Raw genomic sequence first — 18,536 nt, 5'->3', positions numbered from 1 at the left:
GCAGCTGCCCTCAAATATCCCAGATAAGGATTTCTCATAAATTAAAGCTGCAGTACAATTCACTTAGTGGTTAGTTAGGCCAATCCTCCCCGCCATTATCCTTGCTCTTCCCCACCACCCCCAACCCCTGCAGTGGCACCATATTATTAAAAACATAAGTACCTGGGGTTTGTGCTTTAGATCAAGACATCATTTGCATAATTTCAAATGATAGACAACTTTTCATGTAAAAATGATGTTTTGTGGTCACAGTTACTTCAAAAAGTAATTGTTTTCAAATAACCTGACATATCATACCTTAGCAATTACAAAACCATGATTTGTACACAGGGCATTTGTAAGGTAGACAAACGTGCACTGTTAAAAGATGTGAACAGCTGTTCTTCTGCTTAAGCTTAGAGTACTGTGAAACTTGGGTAATGACTTTATTTTTTCAATTAGCATAACCAGCCCATGGTACAGCATACTAAATCACAAAGTACAAATCCAAGGAAGGTAATACCTTTGCTAAGTTGCAGGATTTTGGCAAATCAATACAGGTCTCTTTAATATGATAAAACCATATTTTTATGGGAGTCATGTATAACTTTAGTGATAATTTTCACTCCAAAAATATTTAAGTGCCAGCTGATATTATTAAAAACATTATAATGGTTTTTAATAGCAGAGCAAGTTATTTTATACAAATTAATGTATTTTAAACGACACAATATCTCTTTTTAAGTGAACTCACTTATGCAAGCTGTTAAGAGTATCCAGCTGCAGAGCAGTGCATGTCTCGAGGACGGTGGCTTCGCTTAATTGTGGGGTTGGTACAAAGCCAGGGAGAGTTCCACTGTGTTGAAAAGCTTTAAAATTCTATTTTAAGGAGATTCATTGTCAGTACCAATTTCCAAGGACTTCTTTAAAAATTGTTAAATTTTCACGTAAATACTGGAACCCTCAAAATTAGACAATGAATATTCAAACAACGTTCATTTCAGATGATCCCTTATATTTAGAAGCCCTGCATCTTGTTGTTTTGATCAAAAGTCATATAGCCTTACACCAGCTTATTTTTTTAAAAATTCTACTTAAAATGTAGATTTGTCGGGAGACTGAGACAGGAGAATTGGTTGAACCCAGGAGGCGGAGGTTGCAGTGAGCCGAGATTACGCCATTGTACTCCAGCCTGGGCAACAAGAGCAAAACTTGTCAAAAAATAAATAAATACAGGTTTGTTTTAAATAACAAAATATATAGTCAGCTTGGAGAGACCTGGGGCACCACCCAATATTGTCTACCAAGTTTCATGATAGTTTCTTTGCACATGCTGCTGCTGCCATTGGAGTCCCTGTGCTTTCTCTTGCTGAGGCTGTCAGCTGGAAGATGAAATGATTAAAGTATATTATTTGATCACAACGTAGTTAAGTTAAAAATCAGTAATTTCTTTATAGCAAAACTTACAGGATACAACTAAGGCCCTGCTTAGCTATGCAGTATATATTAGAAAAGAAGAAATATTAAAAGATTAGTGACGTCAGAATCCATTTCAAGAAGTTAGGGAAAAAAACAGCAAAGTCCAGAGAGCAGGTGTTAATAAATTAAGAAACCAACATAAAATACAATAAATTAAGATAAAATACAATAAATTAAGAAACCAATGTAAAATACAAAAGAGCAACAGAATCAGAAGTTGATTTCTTTAAAAAGATTAGTAATAGAAATAGTTATATATAAATTAATATAAATTAATATAAATATGGTTATATAATGCACCATTAATATAGTAATATCTACCAAAAGTAAAGTTACCTTTTGTCTCATCAACTTCACTTTTAGGAATCTACTTTGCACCTCCACAAATACAAACCAAAATATGCAGAGATTATGGTATATCCACACAACGAGTACTATAAATTTATTTAAAAGAATGCGTTAATATGGGATACATTTTTAAATGCAAAAAGCAAAGTGCATGGTAGGTATGCAACTTTTGTATAAAAAAGGAGGGAAAGTACAAACGTACATATAAACAAAAGTGTGTCTGTATATATGCAGACATAGACCCATGCATGTGAGAAAATTTGTTATATGCTAAATATGGCATTGTAGATCACTGGGGAAAGAATAGGCTATTACATTTTGCTAGGTCAAGTGATTATATGGAAGAAAATAAAATTGGGTTGCTACCTCACCCTACACAGAAGTTAATTTCAGGAATGTTGGAAATTTGAAGAGCCAAACTTCTAGAAGAAAATACAGGAGAATACCTTCATGACTTCTGGGTAGGGGAATGTTTCATAAATAAGACAGAAAAGCACAAACTATAATGTAAAGTTATATATTTTACTTCATTAAAAGTAAAACTTGTACCCTCATGCCAAAGAAAACCCATAAAGAAATGAAAAGATAAGCTGCAGACTGAGAAAAGTCATTTGCAAGGTATATTATTAACAATAGATTGATATCTAGAATATGTAAAGAACTTCAGCAAATCAGCAAGGAAATAAACCAGCAGATCCTCACATTCAGTTTATGGCAGAGGAAATCCCAATAGCCAATAAATATGAAGGATATTCAGATTTATACACTAATCGGGGAAATGTACATTAAAATTGCAATGAGAAAACAAAAAATTAACTGCAATGGAATATCATTTCATAATCATCGTATTAGTTATATTGCAGTATCCTTTAAAATAGCAAATGTATACACCCTTTGATCTACTCTTAGGAAATTGTCTTACAGATACTTAGACACTTAGGAAATAGATTAATGTACTAGAACACTCATTGCTGCATTACTTACAGTAGCAAAATAATGGAAACATCCTGAATGTCCATCATTTTCTATCTTATGTAAGTTATAGAAATTGTTACAGTGGGACACAGAGGCTCCTCTATATGTACTGAAATGGAATTAATTCCAAGATAGAGTAAATGAAAAAAGAGAATAATAACTGTTCCCTTTTGTGTTATTGTGAAAAAAGCAACGTGATGTATGCTTGTACTTTTATGTGCATAGGCTATCTGGGGAGAGGAACAAGGGGACAGACAGATAATGGGTAATCTTTACACTGGACACCTTTTTTGTACTGCTAAAAAAAATTTAACCAGGTGTATGTAGTACGTATTTAAGAAAGTAGTAAATAATTATTACTGTCCCAGTGCAGTGGCTCATGCCTGTAATCCCAGCACTTTGGGAGACCAAAGCAGGAAGATTACTTGAGCCCAGGAGTTGGAGGCTGTTGTGAGCTTTGATTGTGCCACTGCACTCCAGCCTGGGTGGCAGAGTGATACCCTATCTCAAAAATAATCATTGTTACTATACTTTAAAGCATGGGATCTGGAATTTTACTACCTGGATTTAAATCACAGTGTCCATTATTATTGGCTCTATGAAGTTGCGCAGGTTACTTACCCTTCCTGTATACCATTTTCATCATCTATAATATGGCAACCTTAATATAATACCTATACCTAGCTCATAAAGTTGATGTGATACTTAAATCCAGTTAAACCAGTGAGCACGTTGTTTTGCACATACAGTAAGTACTCAGTATGTGTTAGTTATTTTAGTAGTTTTTAAGTACTACAGAGGTATAATAATATTGGATAGTGTGGTTGCACATATCAGGAAGTGCAAACATCTTTTATAAACTTTGGTTGCTATACACTATTTCAAAAACGTATGGTCTTATATCAGAATAAAACAGAACAAAATTCTCGTAAATGCTGTCCTTCTGAATTTAGCAGCTCTATGGATCAACAAAGTGTGTTGTTGTCTTCTGATACATACTGTTTGTTTTCTTTCTAGAAATGTGAACATAATTTGAGCAAGCCGGAATTTAACCCAACATCAATCAAATTCAAAATCCAGTTGGTTGCTGTGTGAGTATTTTGGGATTGGTGTTTTCAGTTACTGTTTTGAGTTATTTTGGTTTATTCTTCTTCCCCAGTGTGAAGTGTGTTTACTCTTGGCCCTCCAAAAAAATAATAATAATTACATCAAAATCCTCTTGACATTCTGTTCCGGTTTAGGTTTTGAATTTAGTTACATGCCACGAAAAACGTTTAAGATAAATAGATTCAGGGGTATTGGGATCAGGGACACAGTGGCCCAGTATGATCTGGAGCAACAAGGTATGTTAATTATTTGGTGGAAAGTTACTAGTCATTGTTACAAATTACAAAGTGTCTGCGTTTGGGAATAATCCTTCAAAAACTTAAAAAATAATAAAGTATAGCTGATTGAAGAGTATTCCTGTAACAATGTTCATTTTACTTACCTGTGTTATAACACTTCATTGGCTGGAATGAAAGTGATTAAGTTAGTGTTAACTCTCTGGGACTTGTGAGTAGGAGAGAATTTTGTGTATAAAAACTACCTATCAGGCTATCTGAATGGTCCTAATTAGAGACAAATACTGCCACTTAAAACTTACCCAGTGTTCATCTAATTAAATGTAAACTTTTCGTGTCTCATCATACTTTTCTAATACATACATTTTTTAAATTACGTGGCAAACAAAAATATTTTCAAAAATTAGGAAAGTATTGTCTAGCTTTGGAGTAAGAGAGCCCTTCTTTTGCAAGACAGGAAACCCAGAAGCCATTAAAGAAAAGAAACACCTTTGACCTTAGCAAAAAGAAATCGTGGTTATAAAAGATGAAATTAAAGCCAGGTGCAGTGGCTCACACTTGTGATCCCAGCACTTTGGAAGCCTGTCAGGAGGATCACTTGAGCCCATGAGTTGAAGACCAGCCTGGACAACGTAGTAAGACCTCATCTCTACAAAAAAATTTTAAAATGAGCCAGGTGCAGTGGCATGCACCTGTAGACCTAGCTACTTGGGAGGCTGAGGTGAGAGGACCCCTTGAGCCCAGGAAGTCGAGGCTGCAGTGAGCTATGAGTGTGCCACAGCACTGCAGCCTAGAGAATGGAGCAGGACTCTCTCTCTTAAGGAAAACAATTTTAAAAAGACAAAATTAGCAACAAAGTCCTGAGACAAATAGTAAAGCAAGAAAGAATATTTGGCAGTCGTGACAAACTAAAGTTTAATATCCCGGGCATAGAGAATTCCCAGAAATTGAAAAGATAAAAATAGGGAGGCAGTAAAGAGGAATGTGGAACAAGGGATTTGGACAGGTAGCTTATGGAAGAGGAATTTCAAATGGCCAGAAGGTACACTGTATATGGAAAGAAACCAAGACTGGATAGGAAAAGTTTTAAAAAGTAATTAGCATCTAGTACTTATGAGAATGTGGGTAAACACATATTTGCACACATTGTTGGTAGAATCTTGAATTGCTAGTCTTTTTGGAGAGTGGTCTGGAAATATCAAAACAAATTACGTAGACCTTTTAACCCAACAGTACTATTTCAGGAATGTATTCTGTAGAAACAAAAGCACCAATATATAAAGATACATTTCCAAAGATGAGTATTAGAATATTTTAATGGCAAAAAACTGCAAACAGTTTAACCAACAGTTAAATCAGTGTCAAACTGATTAACCATTAACAGGGAAATAGTTGGTTAAATTGAGATAACTTGTACTGTAGAATATTATGCAGCAATTAAAAATAAGTATTAGGAAACAAAAATGTTGGGAAGTGCATGTCTGGTGAGTTAAGAGGAGCTAGGAGGGCCAGGTGGAGGGTCTGTCACTTACTGTTTTTGTCTAAACTTGTTTTCTTCCTCTCTGAAATAGGAATAATGCCGCCTTCTTGGGGTTCTTAAAAAGAATCAAATGAGTAATTATGTTTGCAAATGCCTTGTAACTCAACATAAAACATGTTCACTTTCCTAACTATTCTTATTTAATACATGATTGGTTAGGAATAGAGAAACCTACAGAAATGGCACATGTGAAGTCTGGGATGAACTGCTTTCTTACTTAAGAATTACACTCATTACAGAAACCCTGAATGGCAGCCTGTGCTTAGTATCAGTTTCTTAAGCTTGCTTTGAGAAAAAGTGGTTTTTTTCTGACATCATTTTAGAATTGCCTGGCTCTCTTACTACAGATTCTCTGAGGCCAGGTGTTTGCCTCATGCCTGTAATTTCAACACTTGGGGAGGCCAAGGCAGTAGGATTGCTTGAGTCTTAGGAGTTCAAGCCCATCCTGGCAACATAGTGAGTCCTCATTTGTACAAAAAACCAAAAATTAGCTGAGCGTGGTGGCACACACATGTACTCCCAGCTACTTGGGAGGCTGAGGTGGGACTATCACTTGAGCCTGGGAGGTCGAGGCTATAGTGAATCATGATTGTGCCATTACACTCCAGCCTGGGTGACAGCAAGACCCTGTCTCAAAAAAAAAAAAAAAAATATATATATATATACACACACACACACACACACACACACACAGATGCTCTGGTATCAAACCTCAGACCTACTGAATTCAAATTCTTAGAAGTGGGGTCCTTACATTTCTTTTTATTGTTGTTGCTTTTGTGTGTGTATGTATTTGTTTTTTTTTTGAGATTCAGGAAGGAAAAAGTTTCTTAAATTCCTGTTAATTTGCTCAGATAATCCTGCTGGTCACCATGAAAAATAGCTCATTTAAAGTTTAAATATCTGATTCTAAGATGTACCTTTTCCCCCACTTGTAGTGTTTCTGCAATAGATTTTGTATTACGTTAATGTATGCACAATAATTAACATTTATGTGAGCTTTGTTCCTAGCACTTTTCAAAGCATTTTTGCATGTATTCTTCACAATAACCTCAAGTGATAGATACCATTATTTTCCTCATTTTAGAATTGGGAAAACCAAGGCACAAGGAGATAAATATCTTGTCTTAGTCATTACAAAGCAGTATCTTGATATATACATGCTAATCTGGGGCCTGGGCAGTTTAAAATAGAAATATACATAAGATTTCAGAAAGAAGTCATACCAGTTTGGTCTTACGTCTTTTCTTAAGTTCTTACTGTGATGATATGGTTCATTAAAATTATTTTTCTCTGATATGTTCTGATTAACATGAAATCCTTTATGTACTGCACAGCTTTAAAAAATAATAATTTTAAGAGACTCCAGTGAACATTAATGCATTTTTTTTATTTATGCATAGCAATTATATTCCAGAAGTGAGAATCATGTCAATTCCCAACCTTCGCTACATGAAGGTTAGTACCTTGCTCATTAACAGGAAGAAAAAGGATTGATCAATGATGTGTGTGTATGTGTATGTCGGTGGCTGTGTGTGTATTTGGCACAGGATCCAGAGAGCAAGGGATAGAAAAGAAGAGAGTTTGGGATAATAAAGACTTTAAATTTATTGACACTGAGATCCTTGACAACAACATCTTTGATGAAAAGTAGGGAGAAGGAGCAGAGTGCACATTATGTCAAGGTGAAATTCTGGGTGGGGAGAATGATGGATCCCACAGGCATCTTTTGTTCTTCTCCAGCCTAGAGATTCTCCTTGATCTCCTGTATGTTGTTTCGGGTACTAGGAATCAGTTAGATTTCCAGATTTCCATACCACAGCCCTTCTCTTCCTTGGAGTCCTCATCTACTCCCCTTTTCCAGACACATGCCCAGTGAATTGTAGAATATTCTGCAGCAACCTCTTTAACTCTTTCCTTTCATGCTGCTCGTGAAAACACAAATGTTTATCATATGGTCCTTCATTTGAAAGATTGGTTTTGCTTATCTAGAGAGAGTACCAAGCAAGGACAAATTATCACAGTTCAAGAAGTCTTAAAAAATTTTTATAAGGTTGGGCATGGTGGCTTATACCTGTAATCCCAGCACTTTGGGAGGCCAAGATAAGTAGATTGCTTGGGCCCAGGAGGTCAAGACCAGCCTGGTCAACATGGGGAAACCTCATCTCTGCAAAAAATACAAAAAATTTGCCAGGTGTGGTGGCACACACCTGTGGTCCCAGCTACTCAGGAGGCTGAGATGGAAGGATCACCTGAGCCCAGGAGGTCGAGGCTGCAGTGAGCCATGATCACATCACTGCACTCCAGCCTGGGCAACAGAGTGAGACCTTGTCTCAAAAATAAGTAAAAATTTTAAAAAGTTTTTGTAGTCTTGGTGTGCCATTTTTGCTCTGTTAATGCATCTGACTGGCCTGTGACTCCCATGTTTTATTTATGAGGGCCTCCTTTTCAGTCCTTAAATGGCAGCGTGGGTGAGACAAGAGTTAAACAATCACTTAGATAATAAGCATTCCTCGGAATTTCTGGATCTAGTAACTGGCCCTTTCAGTGGAATCTGTCCCATTTCCTTAGTGAAATAGCAACTCCAGAGAGTATTTGGTGTAACGTAGATAATAGAACAGGGATCAGTAAGCACGTAGAGAATACAGTGATGTAGAGGTATAAGTGGGCGTCATTGCTCAGGAGTAATGGGGGGGAATGGTAATTTTGCAAAATACTTGGTATAGCAGCTAAGAAAGTGGTGAATGTCTGAGAGATGTGTTTGCTATTCTCCAGGAGAGCCAGGTCCTCCTGACTCTTACGAATCCAGTTGAGAACCTCACCCATGTGACTCTGTTGGAGTGTGAGGAGGGGGACACTGATGATATCAACAGCACTGCTAAGGTAGGAGCATTTTGCCTCAGCCTGACTGACCCTCACTTTCCCTGGAGTGTCCTCATTTGACCTGGCTTAAAAGACTCCACACTCTCTCCTTTCCACATCTAGTCAGCACGTTCTTTTGATTCCACCTCCTGAATTTTTTTACTTTATCCTGAAGTACACTGCCCTATTTGAAGGCCTCATCGTTTCTTACCTGGACTGTGACAATAACTTCCTAACTGACCTTGCTATTTTTATACCACCACCTCCATTTCAACCCATTTCTTCTCTATTGCCATCAGGGTATTGATACTTCTAAAATCTAACTCTTCGCATGCTGGTCATTTAGCATTGCTCTTGACTGAGATGAAGTCCAGATTTTTGGCATAGCATAAGAGCTCCTTAATGACGACTTCTCTCTGTTCATCCAGTGTGATCTTCCTTCAGATCCTCAAATTTAGCATTCCCTGAATCATACATATTAGTGGTTGTGATCCAGACAGATGCAATGGGTTATAAACTTTGATGCTAGAGAATTGTGTATGCTATTCGTTTTACCTAGAATGCCTCCTTCCTATCCTGACTCCTCTAACATACATGCGCCTTCAGTCTCTCAGTCTCATACATTCATTCTTCAACACTTGTGAAGTATCATTTCCTTTTAGAAATGATACGTTTAAAATCATTTAGAAGCTGGTATGCCTCCTCTAGATTCCTCTACCTTACAAAGAGTATACATAACATAGCACTAACTAGGCTTGGCATGGTGGCTCACGCCTGTAATCCTAGCACTTTGGGAGGCCGAGGTGAGTGGAGCACCTTAGGTTAGGAGTTCAAGACCAGCCTGGCCAACATGGTGAAATCCGTCTCTACCAAAATACAAAAATTAGCTGGGCGTGATGGCAGGTGCCTGCAATCCCAGCTACTGGGGAGGCTGAGACGGGAGAATTGCTTGAACCCAGGAGACAGTGGTTGCAGTGAGCCGAGATCGTGTCACTCCACTCCAGCCTGGGCAGCTGAGCGAGACTCCATCTCAGAAAACAACAACAACAACAAAAAAACACTAACTAAATACTGAAGTGGGTGATTTTGACTCTCAGTCTGAGTTGAATGGATGTAATATGGCCTCTTTATATTTTGCTACTTCTAGTACTTGAAATTTTAGAACGAGCCTTTCTCTCTAGATCGTCAATTACTGATTCATAATTCAGCTTGATATTTATAATAAAAATGGTTTAAAAGGATGCCTATATCTTTAGTTGTTATTCAAATATTATTAGAGAATTTCTGTCCTCTTTTTCTTTTTTTTTTTTTTTCCTGCTTTTTAATGATTTCACTTACAAGCATCACCTCCAAAGACTTTTTCTTTTTTTGAGACGGAGTCTTGCTCTGTCGCCCAAGCTGGAGTACAGTGGCGCGGTCTCGGCTAACTGCAATCTCCGCCTCCCAGGTTCAAGCAATTCTCCTACCTCAGCCTCCCAAGTAGCTGGGATTACAGGTGCCTGCCACCATGCTTGGCTGATTTTTTGTATTTTAGTAGAGACAGGGTTTCACCATGTTGGCCAGGATGGTCTCAATTGCCTGACCTCGTGATCCACCTTCCTTAGCCTCCAAAGGTGCTGCGATTACATGCCTGAGCCACCTCACCTGGCCGCTGCTTTTTTTTAATTAACACTAATAAGCAGCTCCAGTTAAGACAGAGGCAGAAATAAGTACCTGATTCATAAGCACAGCTTGTCTTTATCTCTCTTTATACCTCCCTTCCCACATTTGTATCTATCATTAGAAATTTGATCGACATTGTTAACTGTTAACCTCTGATAGAGCAAAGTTGAGGCCTAATTACAACATAAGTCTGAAGAATGCTAATTGTTTTCCATGACCATAAACACCCAGTATCTCATGTGAGTTTATGTATCAGGTACCAGGAATCAGCTGGCACCATGTCAAAAAACATTTGTGTTGGAGCCAGTGTTTCTCCTTTGTGTTGTTCTTAATGATGGACTGTTTCAGATGTATCAAAAAAAAAAAAAAAAGAATATGGCAAATACCCATTTCTCCCCATCCTCTTAAGAAATAAAACATTAGGGTCAGGTGCAGTGGCTCATGCCTGTAATCCCAGCACTTTGGGAGGCCAAGGCAGGTGGATCACGAGGTCAGGAATTCAAAACCAGCCTGGACAATGTGGTGAAACCCCATCTCTACTAAGAATGCAAAAAATCAGCCAGGTGTGGTGATGGGCACCTGTAATCCCAGCTACTTGGGAGGCTGAGGCAGGAGAATCGCTTGAACCCAGGAAGCAGAGGTTGCAGTGAGCGGAGATTACGCCATTGCACTCTAGCCGGAGCGACAGTGCAAGACTCTGTCTCTAAAAAACAATTAAATAAAACATTAAAGACACAATTGAAGCCCCCATGTTCTCCCCAGTTCCTCATTGCAGACCCCATGAAGTACTTACTTTCTCTTAAAACCTTTGTTCTTATAAACTCCATATAAGTAGTATATATGTTTCCTGAAACTTGCTGTATGTTTCCATTTGTCTAAATCAGTGTCATACTTTGCTATATTCTGTCACACTGGTCCCTTCTCAGGCAGGCCTCTATGTGTTGCTCTCCAGGTGGTGGTGCCTCCCAAAGAGCTCATTTTAGCTGGCAAGGATGCAGCAGCAGAGTACGACGAGTTGGCAGAACCTCAAGACTTTCAGGACGATCCCGAGTGAGTGATCTTTTTGTGATCCCCATACCACAATTGGCTGATACAGAATGCCCACTTATATATCCAATTTTCTTGTCTGGATGTTTTTAAATTACTTTTTTCTTCCTGTTTCTAAAAATAATTATTGTAGAAAATTGGGGAAATATATATAAGACCATGAAGAAGAAAATAAAATTATCCCACCACCAGAGATAAACAGCATTAACATTTTGGCATTTGTCCTTCCAAATATTTCTCCCCTCATTGGGATCATTCTATAGATACAGTTTTTTAGCCTTTTTCACTTGAATATATTTTCCCATGTTAATTTAAAAAAAATTTTAAGTATATGATTTTAATGGTTGTGGACAGGATACAATATTCTGTCCCTATAGATTTATCACTGGGTTTGTTCCACACCCCCACCCCCTTGGAATAATTAATAGATTTTACTCTCTCATACCTAATAACTGAAAAGAACCAAACCTTCCACTAACTGGGAACTGTGACCATCAGAGAATTCAGTCTATAGACTGACTGATTTCAGTGATTTGAACAGAGAATTTAATATAAAGAATTATTCACTTGTGTAACTTAAAAAGTGAAAAAGAACACTAAAGTAGCAATTTGATGCTACTTCATGGGCATAAAATTTCAAAGATAGCTATTTTATGAGCCAGCTACCACCCCTCGGGTGGAGGGAACAAAGGGAAATAGTTAGAATTATTAAAATTTAGAACTTAAAGAAGGAGCTCCATGTAGCTGAAACTCGGGCCTCCAGTGAGCTGAAGGGGAACACTGCTTGCCTGGTCCTGGCATCTCATGATGGCAAAGGAGGGGTGGCGTGATTATACGAAAACTGGAAAACTTCAGCTGCTTACTGCCACTTCCTCCTGGGTAAAGAAGCATTGCTGGGCTGGGCATGGTGGCTCACCCCTATAATCTCAACACTTTGGGAGGCTGAGGCAAGAGGATTGCTTTAGCCCAGGAGTTTGAAACCAGCCTAGGAATATAGTAAGACCCCGTCTCTACAGAAAAATTTTAAAAATAGCCAGGTGTAGCAGCGCATGCTTGTAGTCCCAGCTACTCAGGATACCAGGGCGGGAGAATCAGCTGAGCCCGGGAGGCAGAGGTTGTAGTGAGCCGTGATTGTGCCACTGCACTCCAGCCTGGGCAACAGAGTGATACCCTGTCTCAAAAAAAAAAAAAAAGGCCTTTTTGGAGTGATGGCCACAGGGAACAGGGACCACAAGCAAACAGGAATCTCTAAAGGAAGAGCAAGAAAGGCCCTTCCTCCTCTAGACTTCTAGTCTCCCTTTAGAGCCCGCTACTGACAGAACCTGACAAAGAGCCAGCCAACCCAGCAGATACGGTCTGAGCAGAATCCTGTGTCACACAGCAAAACAGAGAGAGGTGCGATTGGAACTGAAAAACAATAGCTTAATAAACTGGCACAGGGAACATTTACGGTCTTTGTTTCGTTTTTTGAGATGGAGTCTCACTCTGTCCCCCAGGCTGAAATGCAATGGCGTGATCTCCTGCTCACTACAACCTCCACCTCCCGAGTTCAAGCAATTCTTCTGCCTCAGCCTACTGAGGAGCTTGGATTACAGGCGAGCGCCACCATGCCTGGCCAATTTTTGTATTTTTAGTAGAGATGGAGTTTTGCCATGTTGTCCAGGCTGGTCTCGATCTCCTGACCTGAAGTGATCCACCCGCCTTGGTCTCCCAAAATGCCAGGATTACAGGCATGAGCCAACATGCCTGGCCCATTTGTGGTTTTTTGACCGAATGATCAAAAGCTTTCTCAACAAGATATTAGAAGAGATAACATAAGGTGGGTTAGAAAAATAAAGTGAAGCCAAGTGCTGTGTCTCACGCCTGTAATCCCAGCACTTTGGGAGGCTGAGGCGGGCAGATCACTTGAGGTTAGGAGTTCGAGACCAGCCTGGCCAACATGGCGAAATCCTGTCTCTACTGAAAATAACGAAAATTAGCCAGGTGTGGTGGCACGCACCTGTAATTCCAGCTACCCGGGAGGCTGAGATGGGAGAATTGCTTGAACCCTGGAGGCGGGGGTTGCAGTGAGCTGAGATCTCACCACTGCACTCCAGCCTGAACAGCAGAGCCAGACTCCATCTCAAAAAAAAAAAAAAGAAAAGAAAAAGAAAAAGAAAGTGAAGGCAAAGGTGAGATTAGTGATTACCAAACGTGGGTTAACTCCAAAAAGCACCAGGTCAAGTGTTGTTTTGTTTTGCTGTTCGATAGCATTCCAGACCCCAACCCCAGAGGATTTTTTTTAGCAGGTCTAGCTAGAGACCAGAAATCCAAATTTGTTTTGGAAAAGCTTCCCAGGTATCAGTGGTTGCCTGGGAAATTAAGGATAAAAAGAAAGACTGACGTTTTCCTTTTTACCACTTTAAACTGTTTGAATTTTTTTTTATGTGACTCATACAAATCAAAGGTTTGGTTAGTTACTGTAATACAAAATATACTGAGTTGTACAATACAAAATGTGTTCTCTGAAATCCTTGCTTTATGTGGGTCCTTAAATTAATTAGGTAGAGGAATTTGTTAGGCCAAGATATATTTCTGGAATGATTGTCTGAGATATCAGATTTTCGCCTGATTACATGATAGAGTAATTAAAAACTGAATTAATTATATTTTACATTAGAATTAATAGAACTTTCAGATTTTGTAAATATGTAATCCCAGTAACCTTTCTTAGAGTAACTGAGTATCATTTGGATAGTAGACAAATTCTGTTTATTTCATTGCCCTTTTACTTTCAGAAACTACGTTATTAAAGCACAAACTTTATGCACAAATGAGGGGAAATTGAAATGGAAACCTCAATGAAGAGACTTTTTATGCTAAATTTCCTAATTACATAAGTTATTTACAAAAACACTCTTGATTTATGGTGTTCCAAATTTCCCTTAAAGCATTGAGTTACTAAAACTTTCCACAGTATGGCCAGGCATGGTGGCTCATGCCTATAATCATAGCACTTTGGGAGGCCGAGGCAGAAGGATCGTTTGAGCTTAGGAGGTCAAGGCTACCATGAACTATGATTGTGCCACTGCTCTCCAGCCTGGGTGACAGAACAAAACCTTGTCTCTAAAATATAAAAATAAGGCCAGGCACGGTGGCTCACGCCTGTGATATACCAGCATTTTGGGAGGCCGAGGCAGGTGGATCACCTGAGGTCAGGAGTTTGAGACCAGCCTGACCAATATGGTGAAACCCCATCTCTACTGAAATTACAAAAATTAGGCAGGCATGGTGGTGTGCGCCTGTGGTCCCAGCTACTCAGGAGGTCAAGGCAGGAGAATCGCTGGAACCGAGGAGGTGGAGGTTGCGGTGAGCTGAGATCACGCCACTGCACTCCAGCCTGGTTGACAGAGCGAGACTCCATCTTGAAAATATAAAATATAAAATAAAAAATAAAAAAATAACTTTCCATGGTATGAGTCTATGTTCTTTAGAAATATTACCACATTTGCACAGAGGTGAATGTAAAGGGATGTTTGCAGCACCATTGTTTATAATAGAGAACAATTGGCAGCAACCTCAGTATGTGCCAGTTATGGTAAACACATAATTGTGTATGCAACCATTACATAGAATGTAGACGATCTGTATATACCAGCATCAAAAGATGTTTGTGATAAACAGAGTAAAACAAGCAGTTATGGAATAGTGTGTACCATCTGCATTGGTTAGAAAAGCAGAAAAGTATAAGCTCATAGAAAAATATATGGCCGACGTGTTGGCTCATGCCCATGATCCCAGCACTTTGGGAAGCCAAGGCAAACAGAACACTTGAGCCCTGGTGTTCGAGACCAGCCTGGGCAACATGACAAAACCCCATCTCCACCAAAAATACACATTAATATATAAAGCTAGCCAGGTGTGGTGGTGCATGCCTGTAGTCCCAGCTACTCGGGAGGCTGAGATGGGAGAATTACTTGAGCCCGTGAAACAGGTTGCAGTGACCCAAGATGGAGCCATTGCACTCCAGCCTGGGTGACAGAGCGAGACTGTGTCTCAAAAAAAAAAAAAAAAAAAACTTGGTAGGTTAAGAACAAAGTGTTTATAGGTCTTCTCTGTGTGCTGAAGGAAAGAATAAGGTGAAAGACTTCTACTGTAAGTCTTAGTGGTTTGGCTGATTTTTTATCTACCTAATACTTGCTTTTTTTTCTTTCCATAGCATTATAGCCTTCAGAAAGGCCAACAAAGTGGGTATTTTCATCAAAGTTACACCACAGCGTGAGGAGGGTGAAGTGACCGTATGCTTCAAGATGAAGCACGATTTTAAAAACCTGGCAGCCCCCATTCGCCCCATTGAAGAAAGTGACCAGGGAACAGAAGTCATCTGGCTCACCCAGCATGTGGAACTTAGCTTGGGCCCGCTTCTTCCTTAAAAGGTTCCATTGGAGGGCAGATCCCAAAGGACAGTATCACCATAAACCTGCGTTAAAATGCGGAAGCTGCTGCTTCATTAGGCCTTGTTTATAACGATGTACCCATGCGCTACGGAATTCTATTGCTAAGAAAGTGGGAGCATAGGCAAGACATTGGGAACACAGGGTAGCTGCTATTGCTCTTGCTGTCACCTCTGTTGACACCAGTAGGTCTGTGTCTCCCTCACTGAGCCCTGCACATTGAATAACAGCAGCATAATTCCATCTAGGAAAGGGGATGGGGGTTCCTTGGAGTGGCATTGTATTTACCACCTGAGAAACTGACTGTACTGTCTCTTGATCTGATCTCACTAAGGATCACAATGTCACAGATGAAACTTAATAACCCAAAGGTGGACCTGCTGTTAATGATGCAGCATTGGTCACAGTGTACCAACTGCTTTCTGCATTCCATTAAATATCATCTAACAGTCTAAAACATATCCCTTCACTTGCCATAGTGGCTGCCATTTTGCTATAGATTTCCATATAACCAAAAAATTGAATTGTCACATTATCTTTAGTATTGTGATGATTGGAAAAACCTATGAAGTTGTTAAGGCACTATCATTTGCCCCCTTTTTCTAAGTGAATATGGGACACTTATTAGTTGTTCTTAATTTTTTTTTCCCAATAAAATATGGATCTTTTAAGAAGAATTTGAGAAGCAAGCAATTACATGTCATGTCAAGGGGGTAGCAAATTCCATTCGTTTTCAATATTGCCACAATATCCAGGGATTAATGCTGCCACAGGGGGGCAATCTCTGTTTGTCTTACTTCCCACCCCTTCCCTGTTCTGCCTCTGTAACTCAGTTAAGTTGTTCTGTTTGGGACCTGGAAAAGAACCCAAAGAAAACCTGAGTGGACAGGTTCATTTCTGGAATGCAGAAAACATTTTAAAGGTTAGATTTTTAGCATATTCTCAACTAGCATTCTTTCCAGTGAGTTGAGGGGGAAATTAACTAGTATAATCTCTTGAATCCAAAACTGGATATTAAGAACTTTCCCCCCTTACTAAGTTTAAGACTTTTGTCATATGGTGAGTCAAATAAGACCATTTTGATTGTAAACCATAAAATAGTTCAGCAAGTAGCCCACAATTCTGGCCTAACAGCAGACATGCTGTTTTCACTTGGTATCCTGGAGTTGGGTTGCTAACCTTAATTTCTATGATGTTTTCTAAAATGAAACTTGACAAAGTAGACCACCAGCTGCACCGTGTTTTCTGTAAAAGTGTTGTTAGTAAGTGGCCAAGAGACTTGAGGAAAATACAGATTTTTTGTTTACCTTGGTCTTGTTTCAAGTCTTAAAAAATTAAAGTTAGATTATAATGTAGAATACAGATGGGACATAGTCCTTGTAAGCTTCCCTTGAAAATGTTTTAAATATTTAGGAAGCTTTTAAAAGACACTAAATTGTACTCTAAAAGACACTAAATTGTACTAGTTGTACAAAGATCAAGCCAATTTTATGAAACAGTCCCACAGAGTAATAATATATGTGATGCAGTGTGAGAAAGAAAATACTCATCTCTAACATGATGGTAATAATAAGGTTTAGCCTCTTAGGAGTTGGAGCAGGGGGATGGGTAATTACAAATTTGCAAACTGTAGAAACAGTTTCATTTTTTTTGTGACCCCACAGAGTCTCAAATTTTTATTTCACTACCTGCTAGAGACTACTGTGAAATCACTGCTCCATATTTGCCAGTGGAGGAAATGGGCATCAGAGTAAAGAATAATTCATATGTTTACACATTTGCATAGACTACACACACATCATGCGCTTATGGCAGGCAGCTGGTATTTGTTCCCAAAAATAATAATGTTGAAGTATGGGTGGCATCATTCCCATATACAGAAACACAAAACACTTCGATCGTAAACTTGTTTCTTCAGAAGCCAAACTAATTTGCAGAATAGTAGAGCCACTGGTTTAATGTTTCCTCAAGATAGGTTTTAGTGCAAGCTAGTGTTCTGTGTGTCCGTAGAAATGGTTCAACACCTGCAGCTGGTGAATTAGGAATTGTATTTGTTGCCTTTTTTATATTAGATGAGGTGCAAACATTTTAATGCTAGTCAGTATGCACCATCACAGGAAAGTTAGATCCCATTAGCACTTGAAACTACACTTTGGGAAACTTAGGCTAAGTTAATTTGGATTTGTTATTTGATTCACCTACTGACCTTTTGTTTGAAATGCTTATCAGCATAATGAGCTAGGTGTCGTGCGTATTTGTGAAGAAACATCCTTTTTGGTCCCTTTTGGGACAGAGAGGTACTCCTTGATCTTTATGAATGACAGGTTACTGTTTTGCCTTATTGCTTAACTTAATGTAGTGAAATAAAGCAGACAAAGCTTGAGCGTGTCTTTTGTTTGCTCTCATGTATATACTATGTAGCATGGCTCAGAACCAAAAGACAGGCGTGGAGTTAAGAGAGTTGGCTAAGAGAGTTGGTGGGGCATGTTTCCTTCCATTCCTTTAAATGAAGTAATCTAAAGTCTCTTAGCAGGTTAGTTCACCATAATATATAAGTAGATGTTGCTTTGAGCTTCTTATATACATATTCGCAGAACCATTATATAAATGTGCTTAGACCTCTACCAGTTTTCATCTTGGGTCATTGCTTCTAAAGATACCCTTTGCAATATACACAGTGGTCTGCCTCCACCAGTGGCCACTCATCCGCCTTCATCTGTACCTTCGTAACTCTTCCTTCCCTCCTCTTACTTAGATGAGTTATTCATACTCTTCCTGTCTGAACCCAGCCCCACCTCTTAACACTCAAGCTCATCCTCTTACCTATTCACAGACAGCATCGGCAGCTCTCCCCTTCCCTTTTCCATC

At 39.0% G+C, this 18,536-nt stretch overlaps 1 protein-coding gene across 4 annotated transcripts in view; it reads left to right on the top strand.

Moving 5' to 3' along the window:
• The window catches only part of DCTN4 (dynactin subunit 4), a 44,525-nt gene extending 26,474 nt beyond the window's left edge, over window positions 1–18,051 (top strand). For 3 of the 4 annotated variants that reach the window (XM_025387236.1, XM_025387237.1, XM_025387239.1), the window contains 5 exons: window positions 3,799–3,872; window positions 7,068–7,122; window positions 8,440–8,547; window positions 11,141–11,238; window positions 15,434–18,051. In XM_025387236.1, coding sequence (XP_025243021.1) covers window positions 3,799–3,872; window positions 7,068–7,122; window positions 8,440–8,547; window positions 11,141–11,238; window positions 15,434–15,647 — 549 coding nt within the window. In that variant the 3' untranslated portion in view covers window positions 15,648–18,051. The remainder of the gene's footprint in view (window positions 1–3,798; window positions 3,873–7,067; window positions 7,123–8,439; window positions 8,548–11,140; window positions 11,239–15,433) is intronic. The other variant, XM_025387238.1, reaches the window with a different exon arrangement.
• Window positions 18,052–18,536: the final 485 nt, after the last annotated feature.

Source organism: Theropithecus gelada, chromosome 6, assembly GCF_003255815.1.
Source record: "Theropithecus gelada isolate Dixy chromosome 6, Tgel_1.0, whole genome shotgun sequence".
Classification (NCBI taxonomy): Eukaryota; Metazoa; Chordata; class Mammalia; order Primates; family Cercopithecidae; genus Theropithecus; species Theropithecus gelada.
This window is presented reverse-complemented; position numbering and strand designations above follow the sequence as displayed.